Source organism: Mus caroli, chromosome 15, assembly GCF_900094665.2.
Source record: "Mus caroli chromosome 15, CAROLI_EIJ_v1.1, whole genome shotgun sequence".
Lineage (NCBI taxonomy): Eukaryota > Metazoa > Chordata > Mammalia > Rodentia > Muridae > Mus > Mus caroli.
In genome coordinates this window covers 76,133,956-76,156,892 of record NC_034584.1, presented here as the reverse complement: position 1 = coordinate 76,156,892, position 22,937 = coordinate 76,133,956, and the positions used below count along the sequence as shown (strand labels likewise).

At 49.7% G+C, this 22,937-nt stretch overlaps 2 protein-coding genes across 5 annotated transcripts in view; both read right to left on the bottom strand.

Moving 5' to 3' along the window:
• Srebf2 (sterol regulatory element binding transcription factor 2) overlaps positions 1 to 3,548 on the bottom strand; it is a 60,122-nt gene extending 56,574 nt beyond the window's left edge. Inside the window, exon 1 of one of the 2 annotated variants that reach the window (XM_021182744.2) lies at positions 3,298 to 3,548. In XM_021182744.2, coding sequence (XP_021038403.1) covers positions 3,298 to 3,385 — 88 coding nt within the window. In that variant the 5' untranslated portion in view covers positions 3,386 to 3,548. The remainder of the gene's footprint in view (positions 1 to 3,297) is intronic. The other variant, XM_021182743.2, reaches the window with a different exon arrangement.
• Positions 3,549 to 8,544: 4,996 nt separating this feature from the next.
• Positions 8,545 to 22,653, bottom strand: Ccdc134 (coiled-coil domain containing 134). 3 transcript variants are annotated; one of them, XM_021183610.2, is made up of 7 exons: positions 22,535 to 22,653; positions 20,383 to 20,501; positions 19,032 to 19,153; positions 18,748 to 18,832; positions 15,639 to 15,820; positions 15,268 to 15,339; positions 8,545 to 9,900 (listed from the first exon to the last, which is right to left on the bottom strand). In XM_021183610.2, exons 2-7 carry the CDS (start codon positions 20,483 to 20,485, stop codon positions 9,775 to 9,777), a joined length of 690 nt encoding a protein of 229 aa, XP_021039269.1. In that variant the 5' UTR covers positions 20,486 to 20,501; positions 22,535 to 22,653; the 3' UTR covers positions 8,545 to 9,774. The 3 variants fall into 3 exon arrangements, with proteins under 3 accessions (XP_021039269.1, XP_029325241.1, XP_029325240.1); XM_029469381.1 differs by lacking the exon at positions 22,535 to 22,653 and having other exon boundaries at positions 19,032 to 19,148; positions 20,383 to 20,456; XM_029469380.1 differs by lacking the exon at positions 22,535 to 22,653 and having other exon boundaries at positions 19,032 to 19,161; positions 20,383 to 20,431.
• Between the last annotated feature and the right edge of the window lie 284 nt (positions 22,654 to 22,937).

The window sequence follows — 22,937 nt, the reverse complement described above, 5'->3', positions numbered from 1 at the left end:
AAAAAAAAAAAGAAGGAGAGAACTAACTCTTTAAAAGTTTGACACCTTTGACACCTTCATTTGACACACAGGCAAACGCATATCCATAAACTGAATAAATGTAAAAACAAGTTAAGGTCTGGGGAGAAGGCTCAGTGGATGAACTACCTGTTGCACAAGTGTGAGGCCCCGAGTTCTAATCCCCAGAGCCCACAGGAGGCTGAGCGTGGCAGGTAGGTCTGTAAGAACAGTGCCCCTTGTTGGCCAGGATGGAAGGCAGACAGGGGAATCCTTGGAAGGTCAGAAGCCCAAGAGCCCAAGAGCAGATGCTGTGTCAAACAACAGGAGAGACACTGCTGCAAAGAAGATGAAAGCCAAAACCTGACACCTGAGGTCATACTGTAATGGCCACACAGACACCAATGCACACCTATGCCCGCAATCAGAGGCACACACACACAGACACACACACACCAAAAAAAGATAATGAAGCCAACAGTTAAAAAAATAAATAAAACTCCAGACTCTGGCATTGCTTCAGAGAGAATGACATTGATATTCTTCCAAAGGGCTTCATTCTGTCACCTAATTTAACTAGGCTATCTCAGTCCCCATTATAAAAAACTCCTTTCTTATTTATATAGTGTCCTGCTGAAACTGTTTATTTATTCTACTTTTTTTTGGCAGTATTGGGAATTGAACCTAGGACCTCAACATATGCCAAGCAAGAGGTCTACTGTTGAGCTCCCCCTCCCCCTCCAGCATTCTTCTTTTTTAGTTTGACATGAGGGTCTCACTAAGTTGCTTGGGCTGGTCTTAGAACATGAGGTGACCCCTCTGCCTCAGCTTCTGAAAGCTGAGATGGCTTATGCTCCACTGTGCTCAACTGCATTATCTTTGTGGTAGTAAGTATCAAACTCATGACTTTATGAATTCCAGGCAAGCACCCTGCCATGGAACTATATTCCCAGGTCAGTGACCATTTATTTTACCCCAAAGAAATAAGAACTTAAAGAACTTAAAGCTCTCCGACTGAGGACCCTGCTGGTCTTGGACTCCCAGCTCCTTGAGCTACTGAAGGCAGCCATGAGACTTTTAGACTTCCAGTTACAAAAGTGCATTCATATCACCTCTCCTCTTCCTCATCTCGGATGCACATGGGCTGCTCACCCTGATCCACTCACGGGAACTATACCTAATACCGTTTAGTACCCTGCCCCAGGTACTCATGCAGACATTCCATAAGCAGTGAGCATCCTCACTTCCCAAGGGCTGTTCTCAGTGCAAAGAACAGTGGGAAGGGAAAGAAAGGTGGTTTGTCCCCTTGTCCCGTCTTACCACGCCCCCCGCCCCTCCAGTAACCTGCTCAGGAGAACAGAGGGTTCAGGGGACACTTCCAACTAGCCCAGTGGCCTTAGCTTTGTTCAACTGGTTCTTCTTGTCTTTTAAGGTCAATGGCTATCTCCTCGGTGTGATCATTCTGGTAAACTAGCCTTCAAGGAAGCTTTCTCACCTCTGACTTGCACTTGCTGCTCTATGCACATACAACCCCACGTGGTCCTAAAATTCCCCATCCAAACCTAAGCCAGCTCCTGGAGCGAGGAAACACTTTCCAAACTAGGCAGAGGCCTACGAAACTACTAACCTGACTGCTGGGGTTTCTAGAGTATACGTTTTATTTATACATAGACTTAGCAATCTATAAGGTTAATATTAACCACTAAGATTATTTAATAGACTGAAAACATAGACAAATAAAGATCATTATAAAATGTAAGTGGAACCCTGGGTACGCTAATGAACAGTGCTGGGCTTCAGTCCCAACACCGGTGAGGGGAGATGGCCAGTCTGACATCCATCTTTATCTGACAGGGCTGTGATAAGTATTGGGAACCTGTGTGAGTGCTTTAACACTTTTATCTTGTACCTGGGTCCTCAAAACACTCTGGCCACTCCCATGTTCCAAGGAGTAACCCCTCCCATTCATTAACCTATCTTTGTGTTTAGCTATCCTTGGGGGAAGAATCTGTGGTTAAAAGTGGAACTTCAATTACAGGGGCTTGTCACACTGTCTGGATGACCAAAATGAGAAGTAAGGGCGAACCCGAAGGGAAAAATGCTACAAAAGCAAAACAGGCACCTGGCCAACCCCTTCAAACAACTGTTGTCACTCCTTCCTCCACGAGAGAACCTTCTACCTGCTTCATCACCTGCAAATCCAGGATGTGGCCATCGCATCTGCCTGCAAGGTTCTAGATTCTAGGTGTAGTAACACTCCATAAACTGAGTCACTGCTTAGGAGTTCTGGACTCTCTAAAGTAAGTGACCTTAAACGACACCTCCGGCCAAACTGAGTGATACCCAATTCAGCGGGATTAAATAAATGAAGTAACGCAAAGTATTTGGGACTGAGGACTTCAGAAGAGCCCTGACTACTGAGAATGACTTAATTACTAGCCTATTTTTCTTAAAGGTGGAGTGGAAAGAAACTAATAGTGGCTCAGAAACAGAAAGAACTGGGCTTTGTTAACCAGCATGAGGACCGCGGGCAAGTCTGGGACCCTCTCCAAACCTTCCTTCCCGTGGCTGAAAAGTGAGAGAATTTTAAGAGAGGTTCCCTGGGCTCCTACCAGTTCTTCCACTTCGCTGTTAAGGCCGCCGAAACAAAGGCCACCCGCTCCCTAGTCTGTACCCGAGGGGCCACAACTCAAAATTCTTGCTGCTCAACTCCCTTTGCAGTGCGACAGCAGGAGCGCTCGGGTCTCCATCCAAGGCCGCCGCACTCTGCGGTCTCTGTCCACTCCATCAGTAACTTGCTTTTTGCAGCTGTTGCCCAAAGTTTTCCAGAGCGCCCGGAGACCCGGCTGTCAGTCAATCCCGAAAAGAGCGGGGGCGTGGGGGAGCCGAGCCCCGGGAGCGCAGTCCGGGAAATCCCGAAGCCGCTCCAGTGGCCAGGCAGGGAGTGACAGGTGCGACGCGGGACGCCGGCGAAGACCGGACAAACCAGAGCGCGTGTGGACGCGCGAGGGAGGCGGCCGCCTCGCTTTCTCCTCTGGCAGCACTCGCGACGCCCCCAGCCCCGCTTCAGGCCCCGGGGCGCCCACGACTCCTCAGCCACCGGGAGCCCTGCGTCACGACCGGGGCTCAGACTCTGGAGCCAGAAGAACTGGGAACCTCCCGGGCAGCCCGGCCCCCGCGGGTTCCTTCCCGCGCACGCCGGGGCGATCGCGGGGTGGGCGCACGCGCACCCGCGAGCGCCGCCGTAACCCCTTCCTCCCCGCACGCCCCCCGCACTCCCACCCAGCCGCCGCCACTCACCGTCGATGTCCCCGAGAGTCAGCTCATCGCCCAGCTCCGTGAGGGTCTCCATGGTCTCCAGAACGCCCAGCTCGCTGCTCTCATCCATCGCCCAGCTAGGCGCAGAGTCCCCCGTGAGGTCCAGCTCAGGGAGACGCGGAGGCGGTACCGCCGCCACCGCCCATGACACCCGACAGCCCCCACCTGGTACCGCCTCACCGCCCTGTGCCAACCGCCGCCATGTTTGAGCTGCGCCCGGACTCCACGGAAGGGGCGGGGCAGAATTCCCCCGCCCCGGGCCGCGCCCACTGCAGCCCCGCCCCGAGCCTCTGCACCCCCATGTTTGTTGTCAATGGGACCAGGCTTGCATTAGCCAATCGGCGCGCGAAGCGGCACATGGGGTGATGGCGCGTCATCGATCAGCAGCTCAGATTTGCATAGCGGGACTCCGCCCCTCACGGCATCCCAGCGCCATCGGAGAGTAGCCGCTGGGTCCTCGTCCCAGCCTTCCTCTGGCTTAAAGGAGCCGCTACTTTTCCGTTGGATCAGCTCCAGAAGCAACTTTGTCGAGACCCCGGAAATAGAAGGGTTAACGCACCGCTGTCCGGCGCTACCTTCTACCACCGCCCCCTTTACTCTAGGAGCACATTACGTCATCTCCCCAGTTGCCTCTTCCCTCCTCCTAGCTCTGGGTAGAATCATAGTACCCTAACATTCTGGGATAGGCTATCCAGACCCTAAGTCACACTTATCCCATCCGAGACTTAACAGGGTCTAGAGATCGCCTGAGTGTTGTGAACATTTTACAACTGGCCCTCAATTTTGGGAAACCTCGATCACTCTAAGGCCTTCAGACAAGGTCATTTGTTCAATGGTCTCTCCAGGTGAGGCCCCACTCCTGCGGTCACCTCACTGCATCATCTTACAGGTAGTCGGTCACACTGCACACAAAGGTGCACGCTTCCAAGAATTTATCCGAAGAAACAGATTAGTGTTCAGAGGAATGCTATTAAGTACATGTATTCAAAGACATTCATCACAAAGTTCTCTAACGGGAAAACAGTAACACTACAAGTAAGGCATCAGGTACGTAAATTACCTCCAAACTGTAGAATATCAGGGCATCGTTAAAAAAAAATGCTGGAATGGACATTGGACATTTGAGAAAGGACCTAAGTGTATACTGAGAGGAAGAAGGTTTTCATGGCATACATAGGAAGAGCTTCTTGTGAGTCTGAGGCAGTTGTTCTTAGGGGTCAGAGCTGAAGGCTCTGTGGGGAGACCTGCATATCCAATAATCCACTTCCTGCTCCTGGGCTGGCTAAGCAACTGTTTGCTGATAAGCCTGGTTTGTCATCTTTAAAACAGCACAGGACCACAGTTGTCATTGTCACATTTACTTGATTTCCATGGCAAGCAAACAGCTCTTCTGGGATTAAGTGTTCCAGCTCTGAGGGGGAAAGGGTCTCCAGTGAAGGTGTTGCAGCTCTAAGAGGGAAAAAGATCCTGGCAATCAGGCGCCTGGGAATACCCACAAAGTCACATCACAACAAGTCTCACAGGAGAGATTTACTGGGAGAGGCACCTCTGCTGGGGGACAAGAAATAGCAAAGAACTGAGCAAGAGACAGGGTTTCTAGGTGGGGTTGGGGAAGCTGTCCAGAGTGGCCTGAAATTTTTTTTATTATTTTTGGTGAAACCTTGCCTCAAAAAAAAAACAAAACAAAATCAAATCACTAAACAACAAAACCAAAACAAAACACACACACACACACAAGACAGACTAGCCAAGGAAAAGTAAAGATAAGATGAGACTAACAAGGGGCTGGATATCACGACTATGGCCTGGGGCCAGCAAGATAGTTAAGTGCTGTGCTAGCGGCTAACACTGCTGACCTGAAATCAACCCCTGGGACTCACATAGGTGGAGAGACCTGATTCTCAGAAGTTCTCTGACCTTCATGTGTGTGCTTAGCAACTGGCCTGGGAAAGGACAAAAGGAGGCTCATTAGAAATGGTAAGGTGGGTGGGGGGAGGTGTTAGAGAGATGGCTCAGTTGGTTAAGAGCACTGACTGCTCTTCTAGAGGTCCTGAGTTCAATTCCCACCAACCACATGGTGGCTCACAACCATCTCTAACAGGATCTGATGCCCTCTTCTGGTGTGTCTGAAGACAGCTACAGTGTACTCATATAAATAAAATAAATATATCTTTAAAAAAAGAAGCTGGGCGTGGTGGTGCATGCCTTTAGTCCCGGGAGGCAGAGGCAGGCAGATTTCTGAGTTCGAGGCCAGCCTGGTCTACAAAGTGAGTTCCAGGACAGCCAGGGCTATACAGAGAAACCCTGTCTCGAAAAAAAATAATAATAATAAATTTTTAAAAAGAAAGAAATTGTAACAGGATGGCCACCGCACTGGTCCCACACCTCAGCAAAAAAGACATCTCCCTCCAGCTTTGTCCACATAACTGAATGTCCCTTCAGCTGGCACCTAGCTCCCACTGGGATGACAGCTTGTCACACTGTACAAGCTACTCCTCGGGAGCTAGGTTGTTATTCGAAGAGACTGTGCTGAGTGACCGTTACATCCAGATACCTACCATGGATTGGTCCATCGTAGAAATCTTTCTCATTGATTTCCTCTGAGAGCTTTGCCTTCAGGCGTCCTCCATCATCTTTCAGATGTTACTGCCTCTAGGAGGCTCTCCGGTTGGACTACTCAAGAGTTTAGCTGGAACGAGCTGAAACAGACATAATGATGGCTGTCGGTTGGTAGTAGGGCAGATGCTTAAGTCGAGAGGGTTTGCTTGTCCAAGAAGAAATGCCCAGGAAAGAGAAGCTAGGTCAAAATACCTATTGATTTAAAGAAGTGAGGAAAAAGTCTAAAAGAGAGGATAAACCCCATGAGGCTCATCCCCAGAAGCCCTCGACATATCTCTGGAGGGCAGAGGAAAATGGAGGACTGCCAACTTGAGAGACATCTAGTAATGGTTGGAGACATTTTTAGCTGTCCTAACTGGGGGACTGCTCCTGGCATCTAACAGGTGGGGACCAGGGATACTTATTAAACATCCTACACCACTCTGGATAGCCTTCTCACACAACAGCTCAGAGGTCCAAAATGTCATCAGCACCACTTTTAAGAAGCCTTCCCTGCCTTAAGAGGTAACTAGGGGGTTCACAGATTCTCCACAGTGCTGCAGACTGGACTTGGAAGTTTAGGAGACTGGAACATCCTAGACTACACTATCGCAGATGCCATCGTGAGCACCCCTAGCAATGGCCGCTGGCCAGGACACTAGGAAACAGACAGGCTAGTTACCTAGGTCACTGCCACTACAATAAACATGCAGTTGTTACACAACTGTATCCCTGCTGCTGGGTAAGCTAGAGAAGCAAGTGCTTTCCGTCAGGTGTTTTGTGTTTCTGTCTTCTAAAGCAAGCTGCCCGTCCACCACCTTTTTTTAAAGAGTGTCTCCATGTGTAGCTGTGGCTGGCCTGGAGTTTGCTATGTAGACCAGGCCAGCTTCAAACTCACAGATTGGCCTGCATCCTGAGTGCTGGGCCGCTGTGTGCCTGCATAAGGCTCAAAGGTGGAGTTCCCAGAACAAATGACCACAGCAATCAACACTGACAGCACACTCAAGGACAGAAGAGGCAAGCAAGACAGCTGCTTATTTCTTTGAAGTTCCAGATGGAAATCCTCGGGCACTTTTGCGGAAAGGGCAATAGAATCTATCAAGTTAGGCACTGAGATCAGAGGGGAAAGCCCAAGAAAAAGGCACCAGATGGACTGGACATAAAGGGAAAGAGAGGCCCGGGTCCTTCTCTTACCCTGAACACAAGGGGCACTCCGCAAATCAGTGAGATTAAAAAAAAAATTCAGAAAAGGCAAACTGCCACCAAAATTCCAGGCACTGCCTGCCTGAAGGCCCTTTTCATAAGTACTTATTCTCTCGGACATCTGAGTATTCTGGGATGGAGAACCCAAGAAGGGCCCGATCCTGATGACATTAGTGATAGAGGCACAGCCTAGGCTAGTCCCAAATTGGCCTTCCCAGCACATGGGACTGCTTGCTTCCTTCAACACTTTTTTAAATTAAAAAATTTATTCTTGGACTGGAGAGATGGCTCAGCTGTTAAAGGCTAGGCATACAACCCAAAATATATGAACGTTATTTGTATGAATGGTTCCCCTTCATGTATATGCCCAGTGCCCAAGGTCAGAAAAGGGCATCAGGTCCCCTGGAACTGGAGTTAGGGATGGTTGTAAGCTACCATATGGATGCTGGGAACAGATCAGATCCCAGGTCCTCTGCAAGAACAAGCGCTCCTAACTCCTGGGCCATCTCTCCGGCCTCTTACTCATCACTTTTACACTTCTCTAGCTCTGCCTCAAATTATAACAATTCCAGGGCTCAGTTGTTAAAGTTTAATTAAGCCCATAATCGAAACATCAAAAGTCCCGATGATGGCCAGGTGTGGTGCTGTCTCAGGAAATGGAGGTAGATAAAATCCCACTGATGGCCAAGCACAAAGTAATTACTCCATAACCAAAGCTATAGCCACAGCCACAGCCACACTGCTTGACACATCCTTTTAGTCTCCACACGTCTTCTAAGAAAGACAGGTAGAGTGGGCATGCTAGCACACTCCTTTAATCTCAGAACTCGGGAGGCAAAGGCAGGCAGATCTCTTGAATTTGAGGCCAGCCTGGTCTACAGGGTGAGTTCCAGAACAGCCAGGGCTACACAGAGAAACCCTGTCTCAAAAAAAAAAAAAAAAAAAGGACAAGTCCACAGCCACGTTGGCCTCTAAAGGACTTCTCTAGAAATTCTTTCAATTAAGGGAGGAAGTAATGTCCTTGCAAAACCAACAACTACAACCTCTCAAAGATGAAGGGCACAATGGGGCTGGCTCTAGCCCCTAGACCCATAAGCACTAAGACAGGTTCAACAGATGACAGGGTAGATCCCATCCTTTTCGTGGGCCAAGTCACAAACTCTAGGGTTGTTCCCTCATGTAAACTGCACAGGAATCAGCTGGGTCGACTGGGCTGGGAATGCAGCCTAGATGTCCTGGGCCAGCTGTCTGTCTCTTCTGCCCGACAGGGAGACAAAGCGTTTTAATGGGAACTTGCCCAGCCCTCCTCCTAACTACTTCTCACCCCGAACTTCTCCTGGATGGCTGTTGGGACGCAGGTTATTCCAGGACTTCCATGGAGCCTCCCCAATACCTGGCTTCCCTTTGCTAGCCTGAGGAGGAAAAGACGACAAAGACATAGTTTAGAGCTTGTCAGAGGAGTCAGACACCATCAAATTTATTTTACCAATGAAGGCACAGCACAGGGAAGAGAAAGAACAGGACAGGTCAGGCTAAGACTCAGGTCTCAATTGAGCACTGTTAGCAACACCTGCACTTGAAGGTAGAGGTAGGGCTGGGGTGTCTCCACTCCTTTAAGCGATACATTTTGGCTTGGCAAGATCAAAGAGGTGGAGCTGTAATTTCAATAGAGCCAAGGCAGCCACCTGCCTTGAGACTCATAGAAACCAGGCTGTCTTCTGAAGGCCTAACTCCTTGCATAGCTTCCTGCTCTGTGGCCACTGTCTGGTCAATCCAGATACAGTGTCTCATCACAAAGCACGGCCTCCTGCAACCTGTCCCCATAGCCCCTCCCCACACACAGACAGGATCTTTTAGCAGCAGAGAGAACAAGTTGATTGTCCCCTGAACCAGCTCAATGACTGTCCCCAGTTATCTGAGAATAGAGATCATGTTCTTTTAAGGTCTCCTTGAAATAAAAACCCTCCCAGGACACTTCTGAGTCCCCTCTGGAAACTGGCCTGTCATGAAGGGCAGCAGTGAGTGAGAGAGAGAGAGAGAGAGAGAGAGAGAGACCTAAACCTAGTTCTTGCTTCTCTGCACTGCAGAGCCAGGAACTCCCTCTTTCTGAGGCAGAAACATACTCCAGGCTGGTCCTGACATCTGCAGCAGTTCCTGCTGCCCCTTACATTCTCCTCACCAGCCTTGGGGAGGCCAGTGGATTTGCTAGCTTTTAGTACTGTTCTACAGAGAGCTGGACCAGTGACAGGCAGCCCAGGAACACAGTGAGACTGGCTGCAAGCATAGCACCTTCACTTGTAACTCAGAGCCTGGTTCTGTTGCTTCCTTATCAAGGGCGGCAGTGGCCTGCAGCCTGCCCTCACCAAGGGGATCCAGGCCAGAAGTTCCTTCAGCCAGCCTCCTCCCGCAGCTTCCCTGCATGACCCTGTCTGAGGGGCAGTGTCCTTTCAAGGCCTCCGTGGTGTGCTGTAAGATCCTGGAAGCTCAGTCTTTTTGGCCAGGGCTCAACCCTGGCTTCTGAGGGCGCAGCAAACAGAGTTCCCATCTGAAGTGGCTGGTGCTCATCAAGGTGCTTGCTGGGCCTATACCACAGCCACACAGTTGCAGCCTTTTCTGACTGGCCGTTGCGGATTCCTTAGGCCCCTAGCTGGTCCAGGGCTACAACTCAGACTGGGATCTTGAAATCCTCGGGCCTTTCCGGATCTCTTTCCGCTTCTCCTCCTTCTTGCGGCGTTTTTCTTCTTCCCTCAAAGCCTTCTGGAAAGGGTCAGTGCTAGGAATAAACTAGGACAGACAGAGTAATCGGATTTAGTCTAGGGGTAGCAAAAGGTTTCCTCCAAGCTAAATCACAGAATGTAAGACAAAAGGATTCCTGGAGAAGGCCCTGCCCTCAGGGAACCCAAACAAGGAATCAGACGAAAGGCTCAGGAAAGCCACTGACTGGACCATGAGATAATCAGGAGCCTGACTGCCAGAAAATGAGATAGGAGATTCCAGGCTGGCGGACAGGAGCCAGCCAAGGTGTGAACCTGAAAACAAACACACTCTTCCAGGAAGAGGGAGCGGTGTGGTTCTTGGAAGACTTGTCTGACATACCCTTCAGGAGGAAGCAAGCTAAGAGTCCTAGACAACAGGTGCTGCCTGCCCTAGTAACAAGGCGCAGTCACCAGGAGAGGGAGCAAACAGAGCAGAGTGGGTCACAGTCACTCTGGCAGAGCAAGAGCGGGAAGTGAGAGACTCGGATGCTGGCAAGAAGAGATGGGCAGAGGATAGGGGTGACTTCAGCCTCAACCCGATACTTCTCCAGCTACCTTTTGCTCCTGTTGGTCTGTCTTTACAGCCAATAAACGATCAAACCTGCATCTGTGTCTATTTGTCTCTATGAGTGATGAGACCCATGGCCACACTCTTGCAGGCCTCTGCCCGTGCTTTGTCCCAGACCCAGAATGCCCCTTCCAGGCCTGTCTGTGGGTCTCATCTGCTCTGCTACAGCTGCCTCCTCTGTGGCATCTGCCCCCTCACTGGTACCCTCTTTATAATTCTGTACTAACTTATTCTCATGCTTCTCTTCCTTTCTTCCCCTACTTTGTGCCTGACATCTATGACCGCATGTTTCATGAAGATGGAGGAATGTTGGTATTGGGTGTTGTGTCCCACTATATCCCAAGCACAGAATCCCACATGGGTCTCAACAGCATTCAGTGGACATTTTGGACAAAATGGCTTATTAGAATATATAAAACACAAAGTATTCAAAACTCAGGTGTAAACTATGACCTTTTATATATTCTTTTTTTTTCCTTTTATATATTCTTAGGACAAAATTGGCAAATGTGGGGGCTGGAGAGATGGCTCAACAAGTAAGAGCACTGACTGATCTTCCAGAGGTCCTGAGTTGAAATCCCAGCAACAACATGGTGGCTCACAACCATCTGTAATGGGATCCAATGCCCTTTTCTGTGTGTCTGAAGACAGCTACAGTGTACTTATATACATAAAATAAATAAATAATTTTTTTTTTTTTTTTTGGTTTTTCGAGACAGGGTTTCTCTGTAGCCCTGGCAGTCCTGGAACTCACTCTGTAGACCAGGCTGGCCTCGAACTCCAGAAATCCGCCTGCCTCTGCCTCCCAAGTGCTGGGATTAAAGGTGTGCACCACTACGTCTGGCTAAATAAATAAATCTTTAAAAATTTTTTTGACAAAATGTGGGATCAAGGTAAAAGCAAACTAAGAGTGCCATCTTGTGGCCTAACCTACCTGCCGAGTGAGTAGTCCACACCTACGGGAAAGGGCGGAAGTCTCTAGAGTGGTCCAGAGACAGAAGTGACTCAGGTCAGACAGTGGGATGCCCAACTAACTAGGACGGATTCAACCAGACATCCACTCACCTCCCAGATATCTACCACTCTTATCTCAAGAAGAAAAGAATCTTCAGCCGGGCATGGTGGCACACGCCTTTAGTCCCAGCACGCGGGAGGCAGAGGCAGGTGGATCTCTGAGTTCGAGGCCAGCCTGATCTACAGAGCAAGTTCCAGGACAGCCAGAGATACAGAGAAACCCTGTTTTGAAAAGAAAGAAAGCCGGGCGTGGTGGCACACGCCTTTAATCGCCTGAGTGCCTCTTTGCACTGACTGGGTCAACCGGGTTCAAGGTCTTGCCCAGGGATAATTCTCAGAGTTATGATTACAGCAAGAGTCTTAGGGGTGGACCATTTGGAAGCAGCAGCCACTACTTTGATGGGGAAAACTATATCCTTGCTGCATAAAACAGGCACTGGCTCAACAGGAACCTCAGAGGTTCTGCTAGATATCAACAGTCAGGCACAGTCCACTATGGTACCACTAGGATAAAAACAAGGTGTTGAACAAAAATTAGTTAGCATTGCAGCTGTGGCCATGCGTGGTGGTGGGATATGCTTGTAGTTCTGGAACTTCGGAGGTAAATGCAAGAGGACCAGGAGTTGAGGCTAGCCTGGGTTACATGAGACCCTGTCTTAAAACAAACAAGGAAACACTAATGAAACCCAGGGAAAGAGTTGTAGGTCTGCCTGGTTGCTTTCTTTTAAAACCCATGTGTCTAAAGTTGGGCCTTGACTGGCAGCTGCAAACCACAGACTTAATCAGGACGAGTGGTTTACTGTTCTCTACTGTCTGTGAAATCGACATGTGGTGCGTTTCCTTCCAGCAGCCTGGAGTTTGGGTACTAGTTAGATACAGGGGAATCGTGTAACCAGCTCCCAGTAAAACGTGAAGCGAGAAAGGAAGCTCCCGCTACCCCTGGTTGCTGGGGGAATTAAATACATCTTCTGTGACTACTGGGAGAGAATGCCGGAAGCTGGTTCTCCTGGATTTTGTTGCAGGTGTCAAATTCCGGGGCTCAAGGGATCTTCTCCTGCACCCTCCCAGCTGCTGGATTACATGTGTGTGCTAGCTATCACAACCGGCTCTAGAACCAGGTAAAAATTCCACTCATCTGAACCTTCTGAAAGAAAGTCTAGGTGGCCGAGGGAAGTAACTAGAGAGCAATTAAAGTATAGGTATCAGGAGGGACACATGAATAATTCAGCAAGAACGCCAGTCCCTGGGGATGCCCTAAGACTCTAGAAGGCACAATCCAGGGGCAGGTACCACTAACGATTACTGGGCGTGTAATTCTCATCCACATGATGGGAAAACCCACACAGACACAGTCAACAATGAACTCCTGTGTTCCACACCATCCAAGGTAGCTATCTCTCAGAGTAGCTACACATCACAGGATGGCACAACCTTGTTTTACTCTCCCAGATAAACTATCATTTATTCTTAACGTCTGAGCAGCCTTAGTTATACCACACAAGGCAACAGAGGCTAAAATTCTGCACTTAAATATTGTTAGGGTTTGGCCATAAAGCACAATGTGAGAGAAAAAGGCCCCGGGGCATCGACCCATGGTGGATGACAGTTGCTTTGGGCTCAACTTTTGCTTCCTGTAATTATTAACAAATACATTTAGTAAAACTGGCAGGTAAAAATCTAAACTTTAGGTGGATGTAACAGATAATACATTGATTTTTAGATGATATTCTAGTGGTTCTTGAGATATCCGAGTCCCAAGATTTAAGTAACCCCTGTTTGAGTCAAGGACTCTGAAGACCATGGTAACTCAGGCCTGCAGCTGGCCTCATCCTCACCCTCAGAACAAGGCTGTGGGAGCTTCAGCCTGTAATTCCAGCACTTGGAAGCAAGGCTAAGGCAAGAATGTGGATAGTTTAAGGTCAACTTGGGTTATTGAGTGTACTGGTTTTGTGTGTCAACTTGACACAGGTTGGAGTTATCACAGAGAAAAGGGCTTCAGTTGGGGAAGTGGCTCCATGAGATCCAGCTGTGGGGCATGCTCTTAGTTGGTGATCAATCAGGGAGGGCCCATTGTGGGTGGTGCCATCCCTGAGCTGGTAGTCCTGGGTTCTATAAGAAAGCAAGCTGAGCAAGCCAGGGAAAGTAAACCAGTAAGTAACATCCCTCCATGGCCTCTGCATCAGCTCCTGCTTCCTCACCTGCTTGAGTTCCAGTTCTGACATCCTTTGGTGATGAACAGTAATATGGAAGTGTAAGCTGAATAAACCCTTTCCTCCCCAACTTGCTTCTTGGTCATGATGTTTGTGCAGGAATAGAAATCCTGACTAAGGGGCTGGTGAGATGGCTCAGTGGGTAAGAGCACCCGACTGCTCTTCCGAAGGTCCAGAGTTCAAATCCCAGCAACCACATGGTGGCTCACAACCACCCGAAATAAGATCTGACACCCTCTTCTGGTGTGTCTGAAGACAGCTACAGTGTACTTACATATAATAAATAAATAAATCTTAAAAAAAAAAAAAAGAAATCCTGACTAAGACACAGGGTAAGACTCTGTCTCAAAACTCCAATCAACAAACCTAAAACAATGCATATGACTGCAGCCTCAGTAAGTGACATAAGACAAACTGAATGAACCTGGTCACTGCCTCTCAGTCAGATTAGCCAGGCAGAGGCTATGCAGCAAGCAATTTCCAGTGCTGCTGGGCACCTTTCTACATTCTTACTGAGTACCTAATAATACAAAATCTGGTATAGTCTCTTGTTTGGCTGATTTTACTTTTGCTTTGTTTTAAGGCAGTTTTAGTCCAGGCTAGCCTCAAATTCACTACATAGACAGGTGGCCTCTTGCTCCAGCCTCCTGAGCTGTGGGGTTATAAGTGAGCCCCACCAGATTATTTTTTTCAGGATTCTTATGTTTTGTTTTTTTTTTTTTGCAGAGACTAATCTTGGAAGGATGAGGTATCTTTTCCTTGACAAAGCACGGATCTGTTTAATTCACTATGAGGATGTCAAATTTCACAAGCACAATGGTCTGTAGGTATAATGCAAACCTACTGCGTGCACAACACCTGCCTGGCCCTTCCATGTAAAGACCTGGAAGAACAAGGAGGACCCAAGACAACAAGCCTAACAGTCTAGCTACTGCTTTTGCTGCACTGAAAACTGTCTATGACCGGCTGACATCTATACAATAGCAGGCTACTGTGTCAGCCTGCAAGCTGGTAGAATCTCAAGCCTGTCACAAACTCAATATCTGTCTCTAAACAGGCCTGAGCTGTGATCTGAAGAGTCTCAGCTTCTCACCCATAAGAGGAGCCTTTCTTTCCTTCCTGTCCTCCTTGGCCTACCCTGCTCCATCTGATCCCTTCCCCCTGTGTGTCACCATCTGTCTTCTCAGGCTGCAGCTGTTAGCACCCTGAGCCAAGTTTAGAACTCTGGAGTAAAGGCGTGTGTAGGCGTGAGAGCAGAAGCCACAGTACCCCAGAGGCTCAGAGCAGGGAAGGGCGTGACCTGACTTCACCTGGTCACTCTGACACTTGTAACCTGTACATAGTGTGCAATGAGATGAGGATATTCATAGCCTCAGGGATCCCCCCAATCTCCATCGACCCCCAGCTTTGGTGTACAACATTCGGAGAGAAACAGTGACTTGCCAAAACCGTCAATAAATTGGGTAATGGTTTCTGATCCCAGACTCTTTGGCTTGTCTGGTTCTAAGTCTAAAGCTCACACTGCATACCCTAGACCTTAGTCCCTGCAGGCCCCACCTCCCGTGCCCACCAGACACCACAGTCACAGGCCCCAGCAGCTCACCTCTGTCCGGTCTGTTTTAAACGGGTTCCGGAAGTCAGAATCTTTCTCACTGATCCCCAGCTCCTGGGCCATCTGTGGATGAGAACACTAGTCATCCTCTTCTGCCTTCTGCTCCCTGATTACTAGAGCCATCCCACCATGCAGGGTCTTAAGCCTCAGAGCCTAGACAGATATGGGCCAGAAACAATCCCTTAGGGACCCTCCAAAAGTTAGCACAGAAGTTAGGCCTCTATGACCCAAAGTGCTCTGATACTTATAGAACACACTAACTAACTACCTAGGATAACTGACATGGCCAACCACATGTAGACAGATTCGAGGCTCCCAGCTCACCACCCGACAGGGACCCCAGCCCTCTCACCAGTCCTTACCAGGTTGAGGATGGGCGAGTGGGGCCCCTGGTCAAAGACACCTGTCTGGTTGCAGAAGCTGATGCCCCAGCGGATGAGGAGGTTCCAGTTGGAATTATGGTCAAAGTAGTGGTGTACAATCTTTGGGAAGCGCAGCACGACGTCACCAAAGAAGGCGGTGTTCTCCAGCACGTGGGAGAAAGCTGGCGGGAGGGAGGGTGGCAGCTGTGTCAGAGTAGTTGCTCCTTCCTCTGTCCACCTGGCTGACCCCAGACCTCCTCCAGGGACAGAGGCATCCATAAACCCACCAATCAGAGAAGGGCATGGCGGCCACTGATCACAGGCTGCTCACTGCATATGCAGTAGGGCCTTATATCCCATTAATGGGCTTTCTTACAGGGAGAGGTGGCTGCTGTTCCTATTTTACAGCTTGTGTTTGTTGTTGGATTTTTATTTTTCAACTTGGCATAAGGGAGCGTCATCTGGGAAGGGAACGTCACTCGGGGAGTTGCTTCCATCACACTGGTCTGTGGCCACATCTATATCCATTTTCTTGATAGATGATTAATGTAGGAGGACCCAAACTACCGTGGAATGGGCCACCCTGAGCTTATACAAGAAAGCAGGCTGAGCAAACCACGGGGGACAAGCCAGTAAGCAGCCCTCCTCCACGGTCTCCATGTCAGTTGCTGTCTTGGCTTCCCTCAATGATGGGCTCTAATCTCTAAGCAACAACAACAACAAAGCAACCTTTCCTTCCCTAGTTGGTCAAAGTGTTTAATCACAGAACAGGAGCCACACCAGGACACAGCGGCGACTGAGTATCAAACGTAGCCTGCCCATATCAGTTCAGCCTCGCGACTCGGGAGCGCAGAGGGCTCATCTCCAGGACTGAGGCACAGCAGTGCACAGGACAGCACAAAGCCAGGGGTCGGGAGTACAAGGCCATCCTCAGTTATGCTACAGAGTTATGGAGCCAGACCGGGCTACATAAATCCCTAGGTATTCCCTTGTTTTGAAAAAAGATTAATTCCCTTTGAGATTCAGAGATGGGCATTGTTCTGTACAGAGGCAAACTACCCAGGTACGGAGCCAAATGTCTGGAGCTGTATCTTAGTGTTAGCTGCGCACGGTCAGTTGTCGTGATGGCTAGGAGAAGGATCAGAATCGTAGGGTTTCTGTCTAAAGTGTTATTTCTAGCCAAGTAGTGGTGGCACACACCTTTAATTCCAGGATTCAGGAGGCAGAGGCAGGTGGATTTCTGAGTTCAAGAACAGCTTGGAGCATGTGTATGTGTGTGTGTGCGCGCGCGCGCAAGCATCCACACACACATGTATGTGTATATGTAAATATATACATATTTTCCATTTAATTTTATTTCGTTTTGCTTGACAGAGGGTCTCATGCAGCCCAAGTGAGGCTGATACTTACAAGGAACCCAGGATCACCGTGAACTCCTGATCTTGTGTCTATGTCCCAAGTGCTGGGATTACAGGTGCATGGCACCACAACCAGCTTTACTTTTGTTTTGTTTTTTTTTGTTTTTTGTTTTTTGTTTTTTGTTTTTCGAGACAGGGTTTCTCTGTGTAGTCGTGGCTGTCCTGGAACTCACTCTGTAGCCCAGGCTGGCCTCGAACTCAGAAATCCGCCTGCCTCTGCCTCCCAAGTGCTGGGATTAAAGGCGTGCGCCACCACGCCCGGCCCCAGCTTTACTTTTGTTAAGCGTTGTTCTCTCTTTTCAGTAGTGTCTTGATGAGGCCACAGGCTAGTCTCAAACTCAGTATGCAGCTCAGGTTGGCCTCGAGTTCTTTTTTCTAAAAGCTAGGATTATAAGTGTGTGGCCCCACTACTGGCTTATTTTGAAATCGTCTAGATGTATTTGCTACAACATAAAACTTTTTCACCCTGCTCCCTCTAACACCATACACTTACACCAGTATATCTAAACCAGGAAATTAACAGCAGTACATTAGCTTACCTACAGCTATTCAGCATTTTGTGTCAGTTTTCCCTCTTCTAATGAGGTCAACAGGTCAGTTTGCACTGGAGTTAGCGTGTTCACTCTAGTGACAAGTCCTCTAGACCCAGGTAAGAATGAAGAGTAGCTATATCTGCACTCCTGGAGCAGAGAGGACCCAGACAGCCCAGGGAGGCAAGCAAAAGCCAAAGATCTGCCAGGCTGGTATGTAGGCGCTGGAGCTCTGGGCTTCAGAATAATCCAGACGCCTAGAGAACTTAAGAATCAGTTTGTTTGAGAAAGAAGAGCCAAGGCAGATAATGTGTTCTCTTCCATCAGGCATGAGAAAGCGTCACTATTCACACACGAGCTCTCCCTCTGGTCCCTCCTCTCAGTGACTCTAAGAACTATTGCTAAACCATGATCGGTTAGGTCAGGCCTTTAATCCCAGCACTTGGAAGCAGAGGCAGGCAGGTCTCAATGCATGAGGCCACGCTGGTCTACATATCAAGTTCTAGGACAGGTTACAGAGTGAGGAAAAACAAAACTGTGATCCATTCGTAGGCACGAGGAGGCATACCACCGAGAAGGAGCTCTTGCAGGAAGGACGGGAGGGGCATGCCCTTCGCCTTACCTGTCTTTCTCACCTTGTCTGAAAAGGGATTTAAGGAGTTTGGGATCTTTACTAAAGTAGCAAAGAGTGCTGGTAATCACACTCTGCCTCAGCTATTTGATCGGCCCTGGGCACTGCTCCTTCAGATGGGAACAATCCCCATTTGCCTTCCTAAAAAGTGACTAGCAGGCTCTGCCCTGTGCCCTGGAGTGGTAGCAGGCAGAGACTCTTCTCTAGTTTCCCTGTCCCAAGCACAGGACAGCATAAAGAAATATCTGCCAAGGCCAGCCTGGTCTACAGAGTGAGTTCCAGGACAGCCAGGGCTACACAGAGAAACCCTGTCTCGAAAAACCAAAAAAAAAAAAAAAGGACTACCTGCTAAGGACAGAGAAACTGGTCGTGAAACCTAGAAATGATTAGAGAGCCACGCCGGGCCCTTAGCCACGCCGGGCCCATGACTCAGTATCACACAAGGATAATCCCAGAGGGTGAGGGGATGAGTGATGAGGACATAGAAGGAGCAGCTAGAGAATCCAAGGGCGGTGTTGGGGAGACCATACCGTCCTTCAGCTTCTCGTCCTGGGGGACTGGCCCGTCTGGAAGCACGTCGGCAGCAATGAGCACTGTGCGGGAGTCCTCCAGCACCTGAAGGAACCCCATCTTGGCTAAGTGGCTGTGTGGAGACCTTCACAACTTAGTTCCAGCCCCCGTTACCTAAATCCCACTCCAACCCTTCTACATATGCGTCACTCCCTCGCTGAACACTGTCCCCTTTAGAGAACCCTTCCTCCGTGCTCCAACTGAAGCCCTGCCCTGCTGTGAGCTGCCCTGCTTCCTGACACACCTTGAAGAGTCCCTTAAGCATGACATCCAGGATCTTGTACTGCTGGTGGATGTCATTCAGCTGCACCAGGTTCTTCAGCGCCAACAGCTGCTCTCGCCGCTTCACCTCAAACATCTTCTTGTCTTAGCAGCTGTAAGTTAAGGGGCTAGCACAAAAGCCAGTACAATGGCCCTGTCTCCGAGGGCCTACACATTCCTAACCTATGCCTCCAAAGCCTTGGAGGGTAATGGCTGGGACATACATGGGTCCTGTAATGTACCATTTCTCTAGATCTCAAAGACTCTACACACAGAAAAGAGAACAAGCCCAACACTCCAAAACCAGGCACCTGCCCTATGCTCCCTCTATCTCCCTGTCATCTTTCACAATCATTCACTGCTCCAACCTGTTTCAACTGTAGCGTCAGCCAGACATGCCCCCACCATTCTCCTGGAGTTTCAGTTCTCAGTAGGTGCGTATCCCAAGACCTCCTGTATCCATCAGAGCCTCTGAGCAGAGGAGCAAAGGCCATCTGTGTGGATGCTGTAGTGTATTTAAATGTTTAGTTCCCAGAGGTGTCAGGAAGCAGGGCAGCTCACAGCAGGACGGGGGCTTCAGCATGGGAAGATGGGTAGAGGTTCTCTAAAGGGGACAGTGTTCAGTGAGGGAGCGACCGGGTTAGGAGGTGTGGCTTTGTCAGTGGTATGAGACTGGGTCGGGGAGGGCTGTGAGGTTTCAGAACCCACACCAGGCCCAGTCTATCTCTGCCTACCCCTCCACCCCCTCTTTACAGATCTGGATGTAATCTCTCAGCTGCTGCTCCAGCGCTAAAGCTGCCTTCCCGCTGCCCACCACAATGATCAAGAACCAACCCTCTGGAGCTACCTGCAAGCCCCCAACCAAAGGCTTTCTTTTTATAAGCGACCTTGGTCATGGTTTCTTTCTCTTCACAGCAACAAAACAGTAACGAATACACATACTTTCTGGTTCTATAGGTGCCTCAAAACCAGGGATGGTCTTGTCTCATCTTTGGGTCACCAAGGCAAGGCCGAGAGGACCAGACAAGATAAGCTAGCAACCCAAAGTTCTGGAGGTCCCGTGTGAGGCCTTAGCCAGGTACCACACACACACAGTCTTAAGCCTTCGCAGATCTGAGAGATGGGTCTAAATGTCGATTAACATGGGGAGCAGGCTTGGGAGAAAGCTGACATGCTCAGTATGGCCAGAGTGTGTTTCCTCCTTCCTCCTATTCTTACAACCCTGTCTGCTCAGCCCTGGAATCCCTGTAAGGAGTTATGGACACTGAGGGACCTCATTCACCAGCCCCTCAGAGACAGCGAATTCACATCCCACCAAAGCCCCGAAGAGATACAAATCTTGAGGCTCGGGTCCAGAGTGCTCTTCAGGGTGCCTGTGACTTCTGTGCCAGACCACAGTAGGACAGAGAAGGCTGCCAGGAACTGAAGAAGGTCCATATCTGAGATTCTGGAGCTAGAGGAACAACCCAAAGATGGGGGCAGGGGGTGAGTTCAGTGAAAACATACTTCCCCAGACATGGCCCAGCCTCCAAATACCAAGCATCCAGCTCTAGGAAGCCCTGAAGATCTAGCCAGGACTAATGACTAGCAGGCACACTGGACAGGCTTATAGGATTGCAGAAGAAAGGAAGAGACACTTTAGCCAGGTTTATAACACTGGATAGGGACTGAGGCTAAAGCTCTAGGTTAGAGTCCTGACTACATCTGCCTTGTTCCTGGGCAAGCACTCCAGTTCTCTAAGCTTCCTTAATATAGCTTCCTATAAAATCGGGCATAGGAGGTCCCTTTCCTGATGCAGAGCGACAGGTCTGAACAATGTACTATGTCTGGAGAACGGGGCTGACTGGGCATTAAGGTTCTTTTCAAATCCCTGTCCTAGCCTTCTAAGAGGGTATCAGCCAAGGAGTCTCAGGCAGTGAAAAGGTATGGAAGGCTTGTGTGGCTTCCCTCCTCCTCCAACTTCTTCTGACATCAGGAAGAAGGGACACAGGATGGGAAGGGAAGCAGGGAAGACTTGGAGACTGCACCTATTCACCCAGGAAATACACGCAGCATCTGTCCCTATTCCAACAACAGCCCAACCATTACTGCTCAAGCAATGTTCCACGCAGTTCTAGAGCTGAGAACACGTACCCAGGAAGTTCAGCAAACCAGACTCCCTGAACTTGTGTACTTTATCGCTTGAACGGGTAAGACACAATCAACTAACATACAAGCATAAAAGGATGAGGCACGGCAGGGGCGATGATTCGGTTGGTGAAGTTCGAACCAGGGCCTGAGTCTGATCCCCAGCATCATGAATAAGCTGGGTGCAGTGCATGCTTGTGCTCCTAGAACTGAGGAGTTGAGGACTCAACTATTCCTGGAGCGTGCTAGCCAGCTAGTCTGGCTTAATCTAGGAGCTCCAGGTTCATTGAAAGGTCCTGTCTCAACGAATAGGGAAGAGAACAATTAAGAAAGATACCTGGTATTGATCTCTGTCCTCTGCATGCATATACTGAGGCGTACATGAATGAGCGAGAGTGCACGCGCACACATGCACACATGCACACACACACAGTTGGCTCTGTTTTTTTTTTTAAGGATAAGAAGAATTTGATCAAGTGAAACATTAATATGTGGGGGCCAGGAGTAGTGGCTCATGACTTTAATCCCACCACTTGGGAGGTTGAGGCTGGAGAATGTCCTTAAGTTTGAGAGTAATCTAGGCCTTGTCTAAAATTCCAAAATGGATAGACTAGGGTGGAAAAGGACAGTCAACAGAGGCCCCATACTCAGATGATAGATACCCTGTTTTACTAATGTGGAAACTGGGGGAACAAAAAAAAAGTTACTATTCAGAGTCTTACAGCTGTTCCTAAACTGAGCCAAAAGTCTTACTCTCAGTTCAGTGCACTGTGTCTTGTCTCTAAATAAGCACAGGGCATCTCATATCAAAGCTGGCCACACCCCACCCAGAATTTGAGATGCTCTGGGAGAGATCGTTAGGAGAACCCCTGCCCCCACGGAGCCGGGAGAGCAGAAATCTACAGAACGAAGATTATCCAGGACCGTCCACCTTCCGCCTCACGTTCCAGAACCCAAGCGAACTTGAACCAGGCCACAGCAAAACTTAGGGAAACAAATTTACCAGACAACCTAGGATAACTCAAGCAGGACAAACGTGGGAAAGAAAGCAAAGTAGCGGACCGCGGGGGACAGGTCTGGTTTTCATTACTGATACTCTACTCTTCGGCCTCTAAATCTCGCTTCTGTCCCAAGCGTCCCCAGCGCTCTTTCAGACTCGGCGAGTGACTCCGAACTCGTCTTGTAGAGCCCGTGGTAGTGGCCGGGCGGGGGTTTTGGTTCCGCGCCTTGGGGCTTCGGAGGGGCTAGCGAGCCTTTCTAGGAGGTGTCGGGGTCCCGAACCCGCACGCAGTGCGGGGGGCTCCGCACTCCCCTCCCAAGAAGCCTACAGTACAGTCCGGCACCCCCACCACTACCTACCCGGGCCGGCGGAGCAGGGAGAACGGAGCAGCCCCTCAGCGAGCAGCCGGAAGCACTCAACTCCGGCAAGGCGCGGAACTCTACAGCACCGGGGCAGCAGCGCTAGGAGACCGACGAGCGGCCGGCCCACCCACTGCGCTGCTCCTGACCAATGAGACCGGGCCGCGACCGCCGCGCTCCGCTGACCTCACTTCCGGCCCCGCCCCGCTGTGCTCCAGCGCGTGTAGCTGCAGCTGTCAGCCACGGCGGGGTCCTCAGAGAAGCCGTCGCCGGGCACGCTGCTGATCTCGGTTCTGGAGGAGTTGGAGGAAGTTAAGCTACGGATGGGGCCCTTACCCTGCTGAAAGCGCGTCAGCAAACCGCGGCCCGAAACCCTTGCTGCCCGGCGCTTTAAGCGTAGTGC